The 20,551-nt window shown below is 42.5% G+C and overlaps 2 protein-coding genes and 1 pseudogene across 2 annotated transcripts; all 3 read left to right on the top strand.

The window, feature by feature from the left end:
* The first annotated feature begins 61 nt into the window (after positions 1–61).
* On the top strand, positions 62–851 carry LOC113836889 (keratin-associated protein 9-1-like). Its single transcript, XM_027427729.1, has 2 exons — positions 62–510; positions 785–851. The coding sequence occupies exons 1-2, from the start codon at positions 62–64 to the stop codon at positions 849–851; spliced, it is 516 nt and encodes a 171-aa protein (XP_027283530.1).
* A 6,664-nt stretch (positions 852–7,515) lies between these two features.
* LOC113831307 (keratin-associated protein 9-1-like) lies at positions 7,516–8,334 on the top strand. Its single transcript, XM_027427764.1, has 2 exons — positions 7,516–7,987; positions 8,270–8,334. The coding sequence occupies exons 1-2, from the start codon at positions 7,516–7,518 to the stop codon at positions 8,332–8,334; spliced, it is 537 nt and encodes a 178-aa protein (XP_027283565.1).
* Positions 8,335–16,294: 7,960 nt separating this feature from the next.
* LOC113836899 lies at positions 16,295–16,784 on the top strand (annotated as a pseudogene).
* Positions 16,785–20,551: the final 3,767 nt, after the last annotated feature.

Raw genomic sequence — 20,551 nt, 5'->3', positions numbered from 1 at the left:
ATCTTGCAACACAGTTGAAAACTCACCTGTGAACAGAGTATCACCCTCCACACCTGACACCATGACCCTCTCCTGCTGTCCACCTTGCTGTCAGCCTGGCTGCTGCAAGACCACCTACTGCTGGACCACCTGCTGCCCGCCCTGCTGCCCTGAGTCCATCTGCTGCCAGCCTTGCTGTCCACCAAGTTGTTGCAGCAAACCCGGCTGCCAGTCCAGCAGTAGCAACAACAAAACTGACAGCACTGAGTCCCAGCCCTGCTGCCCACCAACCTGCAATGAAAGCACCTGCTGCAAGACTATCTGTTGCAAACCAACTGGTGTGAGCATCTGCTGCAGCACACCCTGTTGCCAGCCCTGCTGCTGTGTGCCCACCTGCTGCCAGCCCAACTCCTTAAAGATTTGCTGTCAGCCAACTTGCTCTGAAACCAGCTGCTGCAAGACCACTAGTAGCAAATCAAATTGTGTGACCATTGGTTGCAGCCCACCCTGCTGCCAGCCCTGCTGCTGTGTGCCCACCTGCTGCCAGCCAAGCTCCTTAAAGATCTGCTGTCAGCCAACCTGCTCTGAAACCAGCTGCTGCAAGACTACCAGTAGCAAATCAAATTGTGTGACCATTGCTTGCAGCCCACCCTGCTGCCAGCCCTGCTGCTGTGTGCCCACCTGCTGCCAGCCCTGCTTCTTACAGCTGTGCTGCCAACCAACCTGCTGTGAAACCAGCAGCTCTGAGACCACCTCTTTCAAACCAACCTGTGTGACCATCAGCTGCAGCTCTCCCTGCTGCCAGTCCTGCTGCTGCTGACCCCAAGGAACATCTGCACAGCTGTGCTCTGGGGAGAGCTGACATGCCCTAGCTGCACAAAGCCACACCTTACCATTTGCTGAATACCTTCATGTTCTCACCAGGACACCTGATGATGTAAATTCTTACTTAGGTGTGGGAAATGCTTAGAGGAAGGATGGAGTCCCTCGCCCTCACTCTCCTCATCTCCACAGATCATGGATCTTGTAACATCTTCATGAGGGTCTGGTATCAGTTTAATATCTGAGCCAAGATCTTTATATCTCTCACTAAATAACTTAAGAAAGCACTACCCCCAAAATGAAACTTGATTAAAAATGTTATCTTCTCAACTGTATTTTCTTCTGAGTTATCACCAGATTTTTGTGTACTATTTTGTTCTTTCTGCTCACTTATGAGTTGTACCCCTGGAAGCAAATAATTTAATAAACTCTGTTCTATCATCATACCATATTGTCTGTCATTTTATTTTAGTAAATCACTTAATGAAAAAGCTATAATCAAAAGATTTTTAAATACTAACCACAGTGACCTGAATCAGTGACACTAAGCATGGTATTGGACAGTAGATCCATGGAAGGATTATATCTTGAATAATTAAAATTTAATACCCAATGATCACCATCTTCCTAGATGCTCCAACCTCAGTTCCCATAAATCAACAGTCTGTTCTATCCATTTCTTTTTGTTTGTTTGTTTGTTTTTTGAGACAGGGTTTCTCTGTGTAGCTTTGGAGCCTATCCTGGCACTCGCTCTAGAGACTAGGCTGGCCTCAAACACACAGAGATCCACCTGCCTCTGCCTCTGGAGTGCTGGGATTAAAGGCATACACGACCAACGCCCAGCTCCCTCCATTTCTTACTGACTTTATACACAACATTTGAGTGGAATCACATATACCAATGACTTCTGTCATATTGTCTTTATCCATTTACTTGTCAGTGGGTTTCTAAGTTTCAGCCACATCATTATAAATTGTTAATGATATTACAATAAACATGGAGTGTCGATATTGCTTTAGGATTCTGATGACAACAGTGCCATTTGTTAGAAAACAGCCTCATGTCAGATTGTCATACTGAGTGAAATAAAGAAAACTCAAAACACAAACTACCAACCATGTGCTTTCATTTGTAAACCCAAGGATTTACACAGAAATTTCAGTTCCTACAGATTGTGAGGAAGAGATTGACTAGTCAGAGAGGGGCTGTGGAAGAGCAAATACCATCAAAGTACATGAGTATATGATTTACTTGAGGGGACTTTAAGATTCCCTCACTACATTCAATAAATGCAACAATTAAAAATAAAAATTTTAAATAATACAAGATTCTGATATCAATAAAGTTCATCAAGTATCCTGAGACATGGCTATCAAGTCATAAAGTACCTTTTATTTATTTTTTGAGGAGTCTTTGTAATGTTTAGCATGTCTGCTATTCTTCTTCATATTCCCCTACTCTGTAAGAGTCCCAGTCTCTGGGGCTAGAGAGATGGTACCGTGTTAAGAGCACACATTGCTCTTGAGGAGCACCTGAGTGCAGTTCTTAACCTGCACAGAGTAGCTCACAACAACCTGTTATTCTTGTACCAAGACATCCAACGACTTCTTCTGATATCGCTGGGCATGTGGCGTACACCCATACATGCAGGTAACACATGAGGATACACAAAAATATGTAAATTACTTTAACTTTTTAAAGTTTTCGGGAACACATTTCTCCACACACTTGTCAACATCTTTTGATCTCTTCTTTTCTGACATGAGACAGACATCAATCCAACACTGCAGTTGCTACACACTCAAATAATGTGCCAGGGTTTGGCAATATCTCATGCCTTCAGGACAAAATAAAGGACACAATGAAGGGACACTCTTGTTCTGCTACACTGCCCTGGGAAATGCAAGGTCTAAATGTATGTCCCTGGACTTAAGCTTCTATGCTTCACCTCGCAATTATCTTAAGAGAAATGGCATTCCTTCCCATCAGCTGCACCAGTGCCTGATCTCCTGATATCCAACTTACTCCTTTCCAAATGTTGCCTTTGCACAAACTGCTCAGAAACTACTTGTGTTGTTATTCTCTTCAAACAAACAAACAATAACAAACAGAATATATATAGCCCTGCCTGACATGGAGCTCTCTCTGTAAACCATGGTGGCCTTGAACTCACACAAGTCTGCATGCCTATGAATCCCAAGTACAGAGATTAAAGATGTGGTGATTCACAGATGGATAATTGTGTGACTTTTAAGTTGTACCCTCAAAGGGAATTCTGAACTCTTGATTTCTCACTTGGGCACCTGGTTATTCCATTTTCATGGCGAGATTTGTGACTTATTGTAAAATTTTGCTACCATTAAAAATCTTTCAATTGCTGAAAATGTCTTTCTCTGGAACCCAGATTTCAGGTTTCATATATAACACATCTCTAGAGAGCCATGAAGACATCAAGGACCTTGGCTATCCTTAGGAAACAGGATACAGTAGGAAGCTGAATAAAAAGAGTCTAAAAGACACTCTGCTGACCTGAAGTCCACCCCCAAGATTCATTACCATCCCTTTAAACAACTTCCTAATGAATTCCTGCCTGACAGTGTCATCTCCTGCCAGGCAGCTTTCAAACCAGACTAAAACCAGATCAGAGGAGAGTTAGAGGAATAGAAGTCAACCAGTACTGGATTCCCACCCTGAAGAGTCAAGGAAGATGTTCTCACTCATTACCTAAAATCCCCCTCTGTCTCCCCTGACCCACAGAAGATCCTCTTATCCATTGTTTATATAAAAAATTGCTTGGCATGTCACTTCCCCTTCCTGTTCTCAGACCAACACTGAGGTCCATGGCTCAGTGGTATCTCAGCTTTTTCCATGACTGCCAGAGGGGTAAGAAACCCTGGTTTGGTGTCAGTGGATAGAAAAACTTTAATTTCATCCCTATGCTTTAAGGCCACTTATGGGCTTATCTACCATGCACGTCAAAGATTTTGAACATATGTCTGCAAGTATTATGTACACCATATGAGTGCAGTGCCCACCAAGGCCAAAAGAGGCATCTGATTCCCTGGAAGGAGAGTTACAGACAGCTGTGACCCACTATATAGCAACTAAGAACTGAATTTTGGCTCCTTGCAAGAGCATGCAGTGCTCTTAACAACTGAGCCATCTCCCCAGGCCCCAAAGAATATTCTTCACCAACTCAGACCTTCATCTATGAAGTCTTTGTGAGTCTGAATGTCTCTGTCAGTACAGTAGATAGCTGTATTCCCAATCTGGGAGATTCAACTTGACTGTATTAGTTAGCAAACACACTTCTCTAGTTTTCTTCAGTGAGTTTAGATGGAACATTCTTTTTTTAACCTTAAAACCTCTATAAATGAAAAGAGACAAAAGGCAGAATGCTATAGCATGTAAGTGCTCAAAAGAAATGTTAACACATGCAAAATATTAGTGTGAACTAGGCACAGACCCTTAACAGAACAGCTGTGCTGCCTTTTTTAACTTTGTGAGAAATTTTATTATGTATTTTTGTTGATACTAATTGAATTTGTTCTCTGAGAATTTCCAACATGTATAATATGCATGTTATATATAATATGCATATTATACTGATAAGTCTCACCCTTCACATCCCTTTATTTTACTTATTTTGTATGCCCTTCATACAAGTCTCTTTTCCATCCTCATTTTTATTTGTTTTCCTGTGTGACTCAAAGAGTTTAACCAGGGTTGTCCATGTGACCATGGGTTTGAAGCTGTCCATAGAAGCCTGGTGGCCTCAGCAGTGGGCACATAACTAAAAACTATGACAATTCCAATCCCAGAATTTATCAATAGCCAATAGTTCAGCAATAAAGCATTGGGCCTCATGGGCTCCTCTCCCATCCATCATTGAATATTGACAAGGCCAGTCTTGTTCAGCCTTAGTGAAAGCAATTACAGCTTCTGTGAATTTATAAAACAAATGGCTGTCTTAGGACATACACAATAAATTTTATAGCCTTTCTCCCTATCTTCTAGCACTTACATTTTTTATCCTTGTTTTTCAATGGACTCTGAGCCTTACAGGGGATCATATAAATGTCTTCCTTAGTGCTGGGCCATCAAATATTATGTATTATCAGCATCTTGGGCAGCCTTGGAACTGTTTATTCACTACCAATGGCTGCAGAGATGCTTCTCTGATTAAGGCTGAGAAAGAAGATTTTGTCCGTAGGTATAAATATAGTTGCTTAGGAGACATTTTGAAGGTATGTCAAATTATTTAAACAACAGCCAGGGTAAGTTCCTCCATCCCTCCATCCAACCTGTGACTGTCACAGGCATGGGCCATTAAATGGGTTTACAATACCAGGCATGGAGTCTGAACTCTGCAGTAGAACTCTAATGTAAATGAAGGGCACAAATACTCATTTCACTACTACACTGGTGGACACACCTTGCCTGACAAGTAGGTTTTGTAGTTTTTTTTCTCACAGGTAAGAAAGATGCTGATAAATGACACCACCAGCAGCAGCACCCCAGTAACATCTATAGCTCCTTCTGGCACTTTGAAATCTCAGCACAGAGATGAAGCTTCCAGCTCAGTTAGAGATTGCTTTCTCTATAGCTTTTGGCCATGGTGTGCACTGTCTTTAGCTATATGGTCTTATTCTCTACTTCTGATGGCCAACCAAGAGGACTAACAAGAGCTTGTACTGTTTGAGGGAACCTCTGTCTCAAAAGAGGTAGATGGCATGTCTGAAAATGCAGGTGAGATTGTCCTCCCCTCCCTGGTGCACACACACACACACACACACACACACACACACACACACACACACACACACATAGAGGTGTATGCATACATACGCATTAAAATGTACAGGTCACCCATAGCAGAGGAGAGCACAGCCCTTTTAACAGATAGCACTGATATACTGAGATATCTAATTGTACAACAATATATAAGATTGTATCCCAGCACTCAGGAGGCAGATCTCTGTGAGCTCCAGACCAGCCTCCAAAGCCACAGGGAAACCCTGTCTGGAAAAACCAAATATATATATATTTGGTATATATATATATATATATATATATATATATATATATATATATATATATATCCATTCAGGCCTTGAGTCTTTTCATTTCTTTCTACGTGAATTTGTTTTCAATTTTTATGTCCATGGCTTCAGCTTGGATGCCTGTAGAGACTAGGGAGATAGACAGGGAACAATGATGTGGGAAGTCCTTAAAGAACAGGGACAGTAGAAACATATTATGTGAAAATCAGAGGTAGACTATTACGGTGGAAATGTCTTAGGGGAGGTAGGAGTGGCACATGGAGAAATGAACAGGGATGAGGGGCGGGATCATCATAACTGATGGTGTGTTAAGAGCTATGTGGAGACCTACTTTATGTAAGGTAGGTGACAAGTATAACAAGAAGGGTCTGAATGGAAGTACGCCGCATGGATAGTGCGGCTCCCAGAAACTGTAGACAACTAAACAAAAATCCTAGTGCCAGGTATGGGTTACCACACTATGAGAAGCCCACATGTCTCCAAAACAATGCACACTATTAGCATTCCCTGGATTGCCAACCAGACCCAGTTAGTAAGACCCTTCTCCTGAAGACATCATATGATCTAGCTACAGGACATGGGGAAAACAAACCAGTGCTGAACAGGGTGCTTGCTTCCTGTTAGTTATGTTCATGGTACCGGCAGGGTGATTCAAGCTGCCAGAGAACAATAATCACCAATATTCTTATCCAGATACAAATCATGCAAGCTACAATACCAACATGTCAGGAAATATGCAGACACTGGTGCAATGATGGCATGGTTAGTATGGTAGTAACAAACCAGTTTTTGCCTGGGTGAATGTTCTTTCAAAAGAAGAAATTCATCCTTGATAAGAACTGTAATACTTGTCCAAACTCATAGCTGGGTAGCTCATGGGCCCTAGGACAGAAGCTGCACCCACATCTCGGCAGGAGCATCCGGTCATTTAGGACAGATGGCCCCCCACAACTCCTTAGAAGTAAATGTCAGGTCTGATGGTCAACCAATCTCCACAAAAACAGGCAGTCAGGACAGGTGGTCACCCAATTTCCACTGGTGTCAGCTTATTCCTACAGAGCTGCTTTTTTTTATTCCCATCAGCCCTGGTTCTACTCTGCTATGAAAAACATTGTTCCAGACACCCTTATCTCAAACAACCATTAATGTGCCCCAGATACACAGTTACAGGAACTTTTACAGATTGACACCTTGGAATTGGGCTTTTGGGGCAAACTGATGGGTAATTAGGTGTTGAGTCCATCATTATGAACAGTACACTCTTGCCCAGAGACATTTAACTCTATGGACAGAGAAGAGAAGAAAGTTCTAAGAACAAAGTAATCTTAACCTTCCCATAGGCACAAGTATGGCCAAAGGAGCAGATGAGAATCAGAATTACGTCAAGGATGAACCCTTGAGTTATTGGAAAGAGTTCAAGTAGCTATCCCCAAATAAGAAATGAACTCTTTCAAATGATTCAGAGCATTAGGTGAGAATTTCCTAGTTCATCAACATGAATTAAATATGCAAATGGTAAACAAAGAGGTAAAGTCTTTCTGATTGGCCCACACCTTGGGGGCCCATGGTATAAAAGGCCCTGACTGGAAGATCTTGCTACACAGTTGAAAACTCACCTGTGAACACAGTATCACGCTCCACACCTGATACCATGACCCTCTCCTGTTGTCCACCTTGCTGTCAGCCTGGCAGCTGCAAGACCACCTGCTGCTGGACCACCTGCTGCCCACCCTGCTGCCCTGAATCCAGCTGCCCTGAGTCCATCTGCTGCCAGCCTTGCTGTCCACCAAGTTGCTGCAGCAAACCCTGCTGCCAGTCCAGCAGTAGCAACAACAAAACTGACAGCACTGAGTCCCAGCCCTGCTGCCCACCAACCTGTGGTGAAAACACCTGCTGCAAGACCACCTGTTGCAAGCCAACTGGTGTGAGCATCTGCTGCAGCACACCCTATTGCCAGCCCTGCTGCTGTGTGCCCACCTGCTGCCAGCCCTGCTGCCAGCCAAGCTCCCTAAAGATTTGCTGTCAGCCAACTTGCTCTGAAACCACCTGCTGCAAGACTACCAGTAGCAAAACAAATTGTGTGACCATTGGTTGCAGCCCACCCTGCTGCCAGCCCTGCTGCTGTGTGCCCACCTGCTGCCAGCCCTGCTTCTTACAGCTGTGCTGCCAACCAACCTGCTGTGAAACCAGCAGCTCTGAGACCACCTCTTTCAAACCAACCTGTGTGACCATCAGCTGCAGCTCTCCCTGCTGCCAGTCCTGCTGCTGCTGACCCCAAGGAACATCTGCACAGCTGTGCTCTGGGGAGAGCTGACATGCCCTAGCTGCACAAAGCCACACCTTACCATTTGCTGGACACCTTCATGTTCTCACCAGGACACCTGATGATGTAAATTCTTACTCAGGTGTGGAGAATGCTTTGAGGAAGGTGGAGTCCCTCGCCCTCACTCTCCTCATCTCTAGAGATTAAGGACCTTGTGCCATCTTCATGAGGAGCTGATGCGAGGGTCTGGTATAAGTTTAAGATCTGAGCCAAGGTCTTTACATCTCTCACTACATAACAAGAAAAAAACTACCCCCCAAATGAAACATGATTTGTAAGATTATCTTCTCAACTGTATTTTCTACTGAGTTTCCCCCAGATATTTGTATACTATTTTCTTTCTGCTCACTTATGAGTTGTGACTCTGCAAGCAAATAACTTAATAAACTCTATGCTATCATCATTCCATATTGTCTGTTACTTTATTTTAGCAAATCACTTAATGAAAAATCAGCATAATCAAGAGACTATAAATACTAAACATGGCACACTTGGTCTGTGACATTAAGCATGATATTGAACCTAAGATCCATGGAAGGTTTATATCTGGAATAACTGAAATTAAGTACCCAATGACCAACATCTTCCTAGTTCCTCCAATCTCAATGCCCCCAAACCAACAGTCTGTTCTCTCCATTTCTTACTGACCTTTATTCACAAAATTTGGGTTTAATCACATATTCCAATGACTTTTCTGTTATATTTTCTTTATCCATTTGCTTATCAGTGGACTTCTAAATTTCAGCCACATCTTATCAATTATTAATGGGATTAGCATAAAAGTCGGAGTGTTGATCTCTCTTTAGGATTCTGATGACAACAGTGCTATTTGATAAAAAAACAGCTGTATATGAGATTGTCATAGGGAGTGAAATAAAGCAAACTCACAAGGCAAACATCAACCATGTGCTTTCATTTGTAAACTCAAGATTTTACACAGAAACTTCAAATCCTATGGATTGTGAGAAAGAGGGTGATTAGTCAGAGGAGGGGCGTGGAACAGCAAATACCATCAAAGTACATGAGTATATGACATACTTGAAAGGACTTTAAGATTCCCTACATACATTCAAAAAATGGGAAGAATTAAAAATAAAGTTTAAAATAATAAAAGATTCTGATATTAATTAACTTAAGCAAGTATCCTAACACAGTAGTATGACTCAGTAGTATGACACAGCTACTGAATCATGAAGTACGTTTTATTTATTTTTTGAGGAGTCTTTGTAATGTTCAGCATGCCTGCTATTCCCCTTCATATTATGCCTGCTGGGTAAGAGTCTCAGTCTCTGGGTCTAGAGAGACCATGTTAAGAGCATACATTGCTCTCGAGGACCACCTGGATTCTGTTCCCAGCATGCATAGAGGAGCTCACAACCACCTGCTATTCTAGTCCCAAGGCACCAATGGTCTCTTCTGACATCTCTGAGCATGTGGTGTACCTACATATATGCAGGTATAATATGTGTATACATAAAACTAAATAAATAAATCATTGTAAATTTTTAAACTTTTTTATTTTAGAGGCACTCATTTATATATCCATCCCTCCATTCCCTCACCCTACCATCCTCCATATTCTCCACCAAGACCTCCCCCAACCCACTCCCTCCTCCCCAGGGATAGTGAGGCCCTCCACGGGGGACCATCAAAGTCTGTGATACCATTTAGGGAAGGGACTAAGCCCTCCTTGCTGTATCTGGACTGCAATAGTATCCCTCCATAGGGAATGGACTCCCATAGTCCATTTGTGCTCTAAGGAGAAACACTGGTTCCTCTTTTATTATTAAGAACCCCAGTTGGTCCACACACTTGTCAACATCTTTGATACCTTCTTTTTTGATACTAGACAGATAATATTCCAACAATGAAATTGCTACACACACAAATAGTATGCCAGTGCTTGGCAAATTCTCATGAGATTAGGGCAAAATAAGGGACACAATGAAGGAACACTGCCGCTCTGCTACTCTGCCCTGGGAAAGGCATGGTGTAAGTGTTGTCGCTGGACTTAAACTCCTATGCTTCACCTCCAATTATCTTCATAAAAATGGCATTCTTTCCCATCAACTGCACCAGTGCCTGATCTCCTGGTCTCTGAGTTACTCCTCTCCAAATGTGGCTCAGAATCTACTTCTGCTATTCATCTCTTCAAAAAATGAACAACAAACAGAATACATATAGCCTCAGCTGTCCGAGAGCTCTATCTCTGTAAATGAAAATGGCCTTGAGCTCACAGAGGTCTGCCTGCCTCTGCCTCCTAAGTACAGAGGTTAAAGATGTGGTGATCCCTAGATGGACAATTGTGCTATTTTTAAGTTGTACCATCCAAAGTTATTCTGAACTTTTGATTTCTCACTTGCGCTCCTGGTTATGCCATTTTTATGGTGAGATTTGTCACTTAATGTAAAATTTTGCTGCCATTTAAATCTGTTTCAAACACTGAAAATGTCTTTCTCTGGAAGCCAGAATTCAGGTTTCATCCATGACACTTCTTTACACAGCCATGAAGATATCTAGGACCTTGGCTATTCTTATGAAACAGAATACATCAGGAAGCTGAATAAAAAGACTCTAAAAGACACTCTGCTGACCTGAAGTCCACCCCAAGATTCATTACCATCCCATCATCCACCTTCCTAGTGAATGCCTGCCTGACAGTGCCATCTCCTGTCATGGCAGCTTTCAACCCAGACTTAAGTCAGATCATAGCAGAGTTAAAATAATAGGAAGTCCATCAATACTGCATTCCCACCCTGAACAGTCAAGGAAGATGCTCTTACTCATTATCTAAAATCCTCCTCTGTCTCCCTGACACACAGAAGATCCTCTCATCTTTTGTTTATATAAAAACTTGCTTGACTTATTACTTCCCCTTCCTGTACTCTGACCAACACTGAGATCCATAGGTCAGTACTATCTCAGCTTTTTCATGATTCCCAGAGGGATAAGAAACCCTGGTTTGGTGTCAGTGAATAGAAAACCTTTCATTTCATCCCTATGCTTTAAAGCCAGTTATCTACCATGCAAGTCAAAGATTTATGAACATATAAATGTATGAATGTATGCCGACAAGTATTATGTACACCATATGAGTGCAGTACCTACCGAGGTCAAAAGAGGGTAAATGATTCCCTGGATGTGGAGTTACACACAGTTGTGAACCACTATATAGCAACTGAGAACTGAATTTTGGCTCCTGGCAAGAGCATCCAGTGCTCTTAACAACTGAGCCATCTCCCCAGTCCCCAAAGTGTATTCTTCAGCAACTCCTAGAGCTTCATCGATGATGTCTTTGTGAGTCTGAATGTCTCTATCAGAAGAGTATCTAGCTGTATTCCCAAACACCAGAGAATATGTCTTTTTGTGTGGTTGAGATCTGGTGATAATCTGGGAGCTTTAGCTTGGCTGTATTAGTTAGCCAGCACACTTCTGTAGTTTTCTTCAGTGAGTTTAGATGGGACATCATTTTTAACCTTGAAACCTCTATAAATGAAAAGAGACAAAAGACAGAATGCTATAACATGTAAATGCTCAGAAGAAATGTTAACACATGCAATACCTTAGTGTGCTGCTGTGAATCTAGGCACAGAACTTTAACAGAATACCTGTGTTGCCTTTTTTAACTTTGTGAGCTATTTTATCATTTATTTTTATTAATATTGATTAAATTTGTTCTCTAGCAATTTCAAACATGTATAGTATACATTCTGATAAGGCTCACCCTTTACATTCCCTTAATTCACTAAAACAGATGTCAACCCATCCCCTTTATATAACTCTCTGTTCATTTCTCATTTTTATTTTTTTTCCTATGTGACTCAAAGAGTTTACCAAGGGCTGTCCATGCGACCATGGGTTTGGAGCTGTCCACTGGAGCCTGGTGGGCTCAGCAGTGCCCACATAACTAAAAACTATGACAATTCCTCTCCCAGAATTTATCAATAGGCAACAGTTCAGCAATAAAGCATTGGGCCTCATGAGCCCCTTCCCAATCCATCATTGATTATTGACAAGGCCATTCTTGTTCAGGTTTAGTAAAACAATTACAGCTTCTGAGAGTTTATAAAACAAGTGTCTGTCTTGTGACTTACAGAATAAATTTTGTAGTGTTTCTGCCCATCTTATGGCTCTTACATTTTTTTTTTACCATTCTTTATCAATGGGCTCCGAGCCTTACAGGAGATCATATAAATACCTTCCTTAGTCCTGGGCCATCAAATATTATCTATTATCAGCTTCTTGGCCTCCATATGAGTGAGCATCACTACCAATGGCTGCAGAGATGCTTCTCTGATTAAGGCTGAGAAAGGAGCTTTGTCTAAGTTATGAACATAGTTATTTAGGAGATATTCTGATGGTATATCAAATAATTTAAACAACAGCAAGTGTAAGTCCCACCATCCAACCTGTGACCTTCCCAGGCATGGTGGTTGGATGGGTTTACAGTACCAGACATGGAGTCTGAACTCTGCAGTATGCCTCTGAAGTAAAGGAAGGGCACAAATACTCATTTCCCTGCTAAACTTGTGGAATCATACTGCCTGATAAGTATGTTTTGTAGTTTGTTTGTTCACAGGTAGGAAAGACTGTTGATAACCAACATCACCTCCAGCCGCACGACCCCAGTACATCTATAGCTCCTTCTGGAACTTCCAATCTCAGCATAGAGATGAAGCTTTCACCTCAGTTTCAGATAGCTTTCTCTGTAGTTTTGGCCACGGTGTGTCCTGTCTTCAGCTATACTCTCTACTTCTGATGGCCAACCAAGAGGACTAACAAGAGCTTGTACTGTTTGGGGGAACCTCTGTCTCAAAAGAGGTAGACGGCATGTATGATAATGACACCTGAGATTGTCCTCCTACCCCTGGTGCACACACACATAACCAAACACACACACACATAGAGGTGTATGCATACATATGCATTAAAATATACAGGAAACCCATAGAAGAGGATAAAACAGCCCCTTTGGCAGATAGCCCTGAGAAACTAATTGTACAACAATACACAAAATTGTACTAGATCCTATCCTGCACTCTAGGCAAAAGCCCACTTAGAATGGAGCAGACTCCATTCAGGCCTCAATTCATTTCTTTTCTTCCTAAGTGAATTTGTTTTGAAGTTTCAGATGTGTGGGTTTTGCTTGCATGCCTATGGAAACCAGCGAGATAGACAGGGAACAATGATGTGGTAAATCCTTAAAAGACAGGGACAGTAGAACACCTGCTATGTGAAATAGACAGGCAGTATGCTGGAGAGGATGCAGACTGCTGGTGGGAGTGCCAACTAGTATAGTCACTTTGGAAATCAGTATGGTGGTTTCTCAGGAAAACGGGAATCAGTCTGCCACAAGATCTAGCAATTCCACTCTTAGGCACAAACCAGAAAGATGCACATTCACACCACAAGAACATCTGTTCAACCATGTTCAGAGCAGCATTATTTGTAATAGCCAGAACCTGGTGGCAGCCTAGATGCCCATCAACTGAAGAATGGATGGAAAAAATGTGGTACATTTACACAATGGAGGACTACTCAGCGGAAAAAAACAACAATGGAATATTGAAATTCACAGGCAAATTGATGGAACTAGAAGAAGCCATTCTGAGTGAGGTAACCCCGTCACAAAAAGACAGCACAGACATGTACTCACATATATATGGATTTTAGACCTTCAGCAAAGGAGTACCAGCCTACAATTCACACCGCCAGAGATGCTAGGAAACAAGGAGGACCCTAAGAGAGTCATACATGGTCCCCTGGAGAAGGACAAAGGGCCAAGATCCCCTGAGCTAATTTGGAGCAGAGGGGAGAGGCATCTAGAAGAAAGAGAAGGTGTGAAGAGGAAAAGAGAGGAGGACATGAAAGAGCAGGAAGATTTAGTCAGGGGAAGAATAGAGGAGAACAAGAAAAGAGATTCCATAAAAGAGGGAGCCATTATAAGTTTAAAGAGAATTCTGGCACCAGCGAAATGTCCAGAGTTCTACAAGTTTGACTCCTACTAACGATCTAAGCAATAGTGGAGAGGCTACCTTGAATGCCCTTCTCCGATAATGAGATTGATGACTACCTTACATGCTATCCTGCAGCCTTCATCCAGTAGCTGATGGGAACAAAAGCAGACACGCAGAGCTAAACACTGAGCTGAACTCTGGAATCTAGTTGCAGAGAGGGAGGAAAGATGAACAAAGGTGTCAGGACCAGACTGGAGAAACCCACAGGGACAGCTGACCTGAACAAGGGGGTGCTCATGGACCCCAGTCTGATATCTGGGAAACCAGCATAGGACCTCCTGAAAGAGGATGTCAGTTTGGAAGTTTGGGCAATCTATGGGGTCTTAGGGAGTGGATCAGAATTTATCCCGAGTACACAAATGGACTTTGGGAGCCCGGTCCACATAGAGGAATACTCTCTCAGCCTAGACACATAGGAGCGGGTCTAAGTTCTGCTCTAAATGATAACAAAGACTTTGAAGAACTTCCATGGAAGGTCTCACCTTCCTTAGGGAGCAGATAGATATTTGGATAGGGTGTGAGAGGCAGGGAAGAGGAGAGGGAGAGGGAATGGGATTGACATGTAAATGAATGTTGTTTGTAATTTAAAATTGGTCTAATTACCATTATAAAAATGAAAATATATAAAAAATTTAGAGGTGAATTATTATGGTGGAAATGTCTAAAGGGAGATAGGATTGGGGCCATGGAGAAATGAACAGGGATGAGGGCAGGTTAATCAAAACTAATGGTGTGTTAAAAGCTATGTGGAGACCTATATTTTGTAAGGTGGGTGACAAGTATAACAAGAAGGGTCGGAATGGAAGTACCCTGCATGGATAATGCGGCTCCCAGAAGCTGTAGACAACTAAGCAAAAATCCTAGTGCCAGGCATGTGGTACCACACTATGAGAAGCCCACATGTCTCCAAAACAATGCACACCATTAGCATTCCCTGTGATTGCCAACCAGACTCATTGAGTAAGACCTTACAGCTGAAGACATCATATGATCTAGTTATAGGACATAGGGAAAAGAAGCCAGTGTTGATATGGGTGTACCCTTCCTGTTAGTCAGCTTCATGGTACCATCAGGGTGACTCAAGCTGCAAGGGAAGAAAAATCCAGCTACAAATCCCACAACATGCAATACCAACATGTCTGGAAAGATGTGGACATTGGTGCAATGATGGCATGAGTATTGGGGTAGTAACCAACCAGGTTTGACAGGTTGAATGTCCTTTCAAAAGAAGAAATTCAGCCTTGACAGGAACGACAATACTTGTTCAAACTCATAGCTGGGGAGCTCATGGGCCCTAGAACAGAAACTACACTCACATTTCCCCAGGAGTAGACAGGTAGTCAGGAAAGATGGTGACCCAGGTCTCCCGAAGAGTAAATGTCTGATGGTCACCCAGTCTTCACAACAACAGACAGTTGGTGGTCACCAAATTTCCACGGGTGTCAGCTTATTCTTAAAGTGCTGCTTCTTTTTATTCCCATCAGCCCTGGTTCTACTCTGTTGAAAAAAAAAAAAAAAAAAAAAACATTGTTCCAGACACCCTTATCTCAAATCTCCTTTAATGTGCCTCAGATTCACAGGTACAGGAACTTTTACAGATTGACACATTCCTGGGAGAGTTTGGAATTGGACTTTTGGGGCAAACTGATGGGTAATTAGGTGTTGAGTCCATCATTATGAGTACAGCACACTCATGCCCAGAGACATTTATAACTCTATGTACAGATAACAGATGAAAGTCCTAAGAACAAAGTAATCTTGACCTTCCCTTAGACAGAAGCATGACCAAAAGAGCAGATGACAATCAGAGTAGCATCAAAGCTGATGGATGAACCCTTGATTATTGGAAAGAGTTCAAGTCAGCTGTCCCCCAATAAGAAAGGGAGGCTTTCAAATGATTCAGAACATTAGGTGAGAATTTCCTAGTTCATTAACATACATTAAGTATGCAAATGGTAAACAAAGAGGTAAAGTCTTTCTGATTGGCCCACACCTTGGGGCCCATGGTATAAAAGGCGCTGATTGGAAGATCTTGTTACACAGTTGAAAACTCACCTGTAAAAAGAGTTTCAGCATCCACACCTGACACCATGACCCTCTCCTGTTGTCCACCTTGCTGTCAGCCTGGCTGCTGCAAGACCACCTACTGCTGGACCACCTGCTTCCCACCCTGCTGCCCTGAGTCCATCTGCTGCCAGTCTTGCTGTCCCCCAAGTTGCTGCAGCAAACCCTGCTGCCAGTCCAGCAGCAGCAACATCAAAACTGAGAGCACTGAGTCCCAGCCCTGCTGCCCACCAACCTGCAATGAAAGCAGCTGCTGCAAGACTACCTGTTGCAAGCCAACTGGTGTGAGCATCTGCTGCAGCACACCCTGTTGCCAGCCCTGCTGCTGTGTGCCCACCTGCTGCCAGCCCTGCTGCCAGCCCAGCTCCTTAAAGATTTGCTGTCAGCCAACTTGCTCTGAAACCAGCTGCTGCAAGACCACCAGTAGCAAATCAAATTGTGTGACCATTGGTTGCAGCACACCCTGCTGCCAGCCCTGCTGCTGTGTGCCCACCTGCTGCCAGCCAAGCTCCTTAAAGATCTGTTGTCAGCCAACTTGCTCTGAAACCACCTGCTGCAAGACTACCAGTTGCAAAACAAATAGTGTGAGCATTGGTTGCAGCCCACCCTGCTGCCAGCCCTGCTGCTGTGTGCCCACCTGCTGCCAGCCCTGCTTCTTACAGCTGTGCTGCCAACCAACCTGCTGTGAAACCAGCAGCTCTGAGACTACCTCTCTCAAACCAACCTGTGTGACCATCAGCTGCAGCACTCCCTGCTGCCAGTCCTGCTGCTGCTGACCCCAAGGAACATCTGCACAGCTGTGCTCTGGGGAGAGCTGACATGCCCTAGCTGCACAAAGCCACACCTTACCCTTTGCTGGACACCTTCGTGTTATCACCAGGACACCCCATGAATGAAAATTCTTACTTAGATGTGGAAAATGCTTTGAGGAAGGATGGAGTCCCTCACCCTCACTCTCCTCATCTCCAGGGATTAATACCTTGTGGCATCTTCATAAGGGGCTGATGGAAAAGTCTGGTGCCAATTTAAGATCAGAGCGCAGATCTTTGCATCTCTCACCAAATAAACCAAGAAAAACTTTCCCCAAAATGAAACATGATTTACCAATTATCTTCTCAACTGTATTGTCTTCTGAGTTAGCCTCAGATTTTTGTTTACTATTTTCTTCTTTGTGCTCTCTTATGAGTTCTGTCCCTGGAAACAAGCAGTTTTAATAAACTCTGTTCTATCATCATTCCACATTGTCTTTCATTTCATTTTATAAATAACTTAATGAGAAATCTACATAATCAGTAGATTTTTAAGTACTAAACATTATGCCCTGTATCAATGACACTAAGCAAGATATTGAACAGCAGATCCACAGAAGGTTTGCATCTAGAGTAATTGAAATTTAATACCCAATGATCGCCATCTTCCTCATGCCTGCAGCCTCAGCTCCTATAACCCAATGGTCCATTCTCCCCATTTGGGTGGAATGACATGTACCAATGGCTTTTCTGTTATATTTTCTTTAGCCATTTACTTTTCAATCGACTTATAAGATTCAGCCACATCTTATCAATTATTAATAGGATTGCAAATAACATTAGAGTGTCAATATCCCTTGAGGATTTTGATGACATCGGTGTCATATGTTAGAAAAGGCATGGGACTGATCCAGACCCCAGGAACATGGGTTTCTGTGAGGAAACCTCAAAAATCTATGGGATCTCCTGTAGAAGCCCAGTATTTATCCCTAGCATAGGTGTGGACTTTGGGAGCCCATTCCTTATAGAGGGATACTCCCTGAGCCAAGACACACGGGGGTGGGCCTAGGCCCTATCCCAAAGGATACCATAGACTCTGATGACCCCCTATTACCATCCATGGGGAGCAGAAAAGGTATGTGACAGATAGGTTTTAGTTGGGAGGGGAAGGGGAGGATGGTGGGAGAAGGGAACTGGGATTGTCATGTAAAACAATCCTGTTTCTAATTCAAATTTAAAAAGTTGGAAAAAAAGCTACATATGAGATTGTCATAGTGAATGAAATAAAGCAAACTCCAAAAGGCAAATTATCAACCATATGCTCTCATTTGTAACCCCAAGACTTTACACAGAAATTTCAAATTCTATAGACTGTGAGAAAGGATGGGACCAGTAATGTGAAGGGCTGTGGAAGAGTAAACATCATCAAAGTACAATGGTACATGGCACTATTAAAGGGACTGTACAGATTCCCTCACTGTGTTCAATAAGCAGGCACGACTAAAAAGAATATTTAAAATAATGACTCTAATATCAATTAAGTTGAACAAATATCCTGAGATATGGCTGCTGAGTCATACATTACATTTATTTACTTTTTTAGGAGTCTGTAATATTCTGCATACCTCCTTCATATTCCTCCTGCTCTGTAAGAGTCCCAGTTTCTGGGGCTAGAGAGAGAGAGTACCATGGCTAACAGCACACACTGCTCTCGAGGAGCACTTGAGTTCACTTCCCACCATGCACAGAGACGCTAAAACCACCTGTAATTCTAGTTCCAATGCTTCCAATGTCTTCTTCTTACATGGGCATGTGGCATACATACATACATGTGGTGATATCTTTCTTGCACAAAGAAAGCCTGTCAGGGGGTCAAAGAATGGAGCTTGCCACTAGCTAACCATAGAGGTCTAGAGGTCTGTGCAGACAGTCAGGAAGTGATGTAGCTGGGCAGAAACGGTATAAGCAGGGAAAAACAGGAAATCACTCTATTCTCTGCTGAGGTGCTTAGGAGACAAGGTTGCTGTGCCTTGCTCCTTCTCTCTGATCTCTCATCAATTCCCTTGATATATGACTCTGGCTTTTAATTATCCAGACCAGGTAAGAACTCTGTTTACATGTACATGCAGGGAAAACACTCATATACATAAAAATAATAAATACATCATTTTATAAGTTTGAAGAGCCCCAATTTCTCCACATAATTGTCAACACGCTTTGCTCTCTTCTTTTTCTGATACTAGATTGACAGTATGAAAATACTCCAATTGTAGACACTCAAATAATATGCCAGTGTTTGGTGATATCTCATGCTATCAGGAGAAAATGAAGGAACACTGTCGCTCTGCTATGCTGAACTGGGCAAGGCAACGTCTAAGTGTAGCTCCCTGGACTTAAACTTCTATTCTTCACCTTGCAGTTATCTTTAGAGAAACAGCACTCCTTCCCACCAACTGCACCAGTGCCTGGTCTCTGAGTTATTCTTTTCCACATGTTGCCTTTGCACAAAATGCTTCTGTAGCTACTTGTGCTATAATTCTCTTTAAACACACACACACCACCACAACAACAAACAGAATATATATATATATATATATATATATATATATATATATATATATATATATATATATCCCTGGAAGTCCTGGAGCTCTGTCTGTAAACCACAGTGGGCTTGAACTCACAGAAGTCTGCCTGTCTCTGCCTCCCAAGTACAGAGATTAAAGATGTGGTGATGCACAGCTGGATTTTTAAATTGTACCTTCCAAAGGAATTTAGAACTCTTGACTTCTCACTTGGGCACATAGACATGCTGTTTTGAAGATGATATTTCTGACTTAGTGTAAAATTTTCCTACCATTTTAAACCCTCTCAAACCCTGAAAATGTCTTTTTGTGGAACACAGAATTAAGGTTTCATAAATGACTTCTCAACAGCCATGAAGAAAGACATCCAGGGCCTTGGCTATTCTTAGGACACAGGGTAGAGTAGGAAGCCGAGTAAAAAGGGTTTCAGTTCTAAATGACACTATGCTGACCTGAAGTCCATCCCAAGTTCCATTACCATCCCATTATACACCTACCCAGTGAATTCCTGCCTGACAGTGTCATCTGCCAGCTAGCTTTCAACCCAAACTAAAGTCAGATCAGAGGAGAGGTAAAGGAATAGGAAGTCCATGACTACTGGATTCCCACCCTAAAGAGTTCAGAGAAGATGCTCTTACTCATTATCTAAAATCCTCCTCTGTCTCCCCTGACCCAAGGAGGTCCTCTCATCCTTTGTTTATATAAAAACTTGCTTGGCCTGTGACTTACCCTTCCTGTACTCTGGCCAACACTGAGGTCCATGGCTCAGTGATATCTCAGCTTTTTTCATGGTTCCCAAAGGGATAAGAAGGCCCTATTTGGTGTCAGAGAATAGAAATACTTTATTTTATCCCTTTGTGACACACTTTAAAGCCAGTTATGAGTTTATCTGCCATATAAGCCAAAAATTTATGAATGCATAAATGTATGAATGTTTGCCTAGACATAT

Source organism: Cricetulus griseus, chromosome 7 (genome assembly GCF_003668045.3).
Source record: "Cricetulus griseus strain 17A/GY chromosome 7, alternate assembly CriGri-PICRH-1.0, whole genome shotgun sequence".
Lineage (NCBI taxonomy): Eukaryota > Metazoa > Chordata > Mammalia > Rodentia > Cricetidae > Cricetulus > Cricetulus griseus.
Note: the sequence above shows the minus strand (reverse complement) of the source record. Positions and strands in the feature narration are given on the sequence as shown.

What these genes read in the sequence shown, in the direction of transcription:
- LOC113836889 (XM_027427729.1), top strand. Translation starts at nt 62, where the DNA reads ATGACCCTCTCCTGCTGTCCACCTTGCTGTCAGCCTGGCTGCTGCAAG. An exon ending in TGCCAGCCCTGCTGCTGTGT is followed by an intron (nt 511 to 784) that starts GCCCACCTGCTG and finishes CCCTGCTGCCAG; the next exon opens with TCCTGCTGCTGCTGACCCCA.
- LOC113831307 (XM_027427764.1), top strand. Translation starts at nt 7,516, where the DNA reads ATGACCCTCTCCTGTTGTCCACCTTGCTGTCAGCCTGGCAGCTGCAAG. An exon ending in CTGCTGCCAGCCCTGCTGCT is followed by an intron (nt 7,988 to 8,269) that starts GTGTGCCCACCT and finishes ATTCTTACTCAG; the next exon opens with GTGTGGAGAATGCTTTGAGG.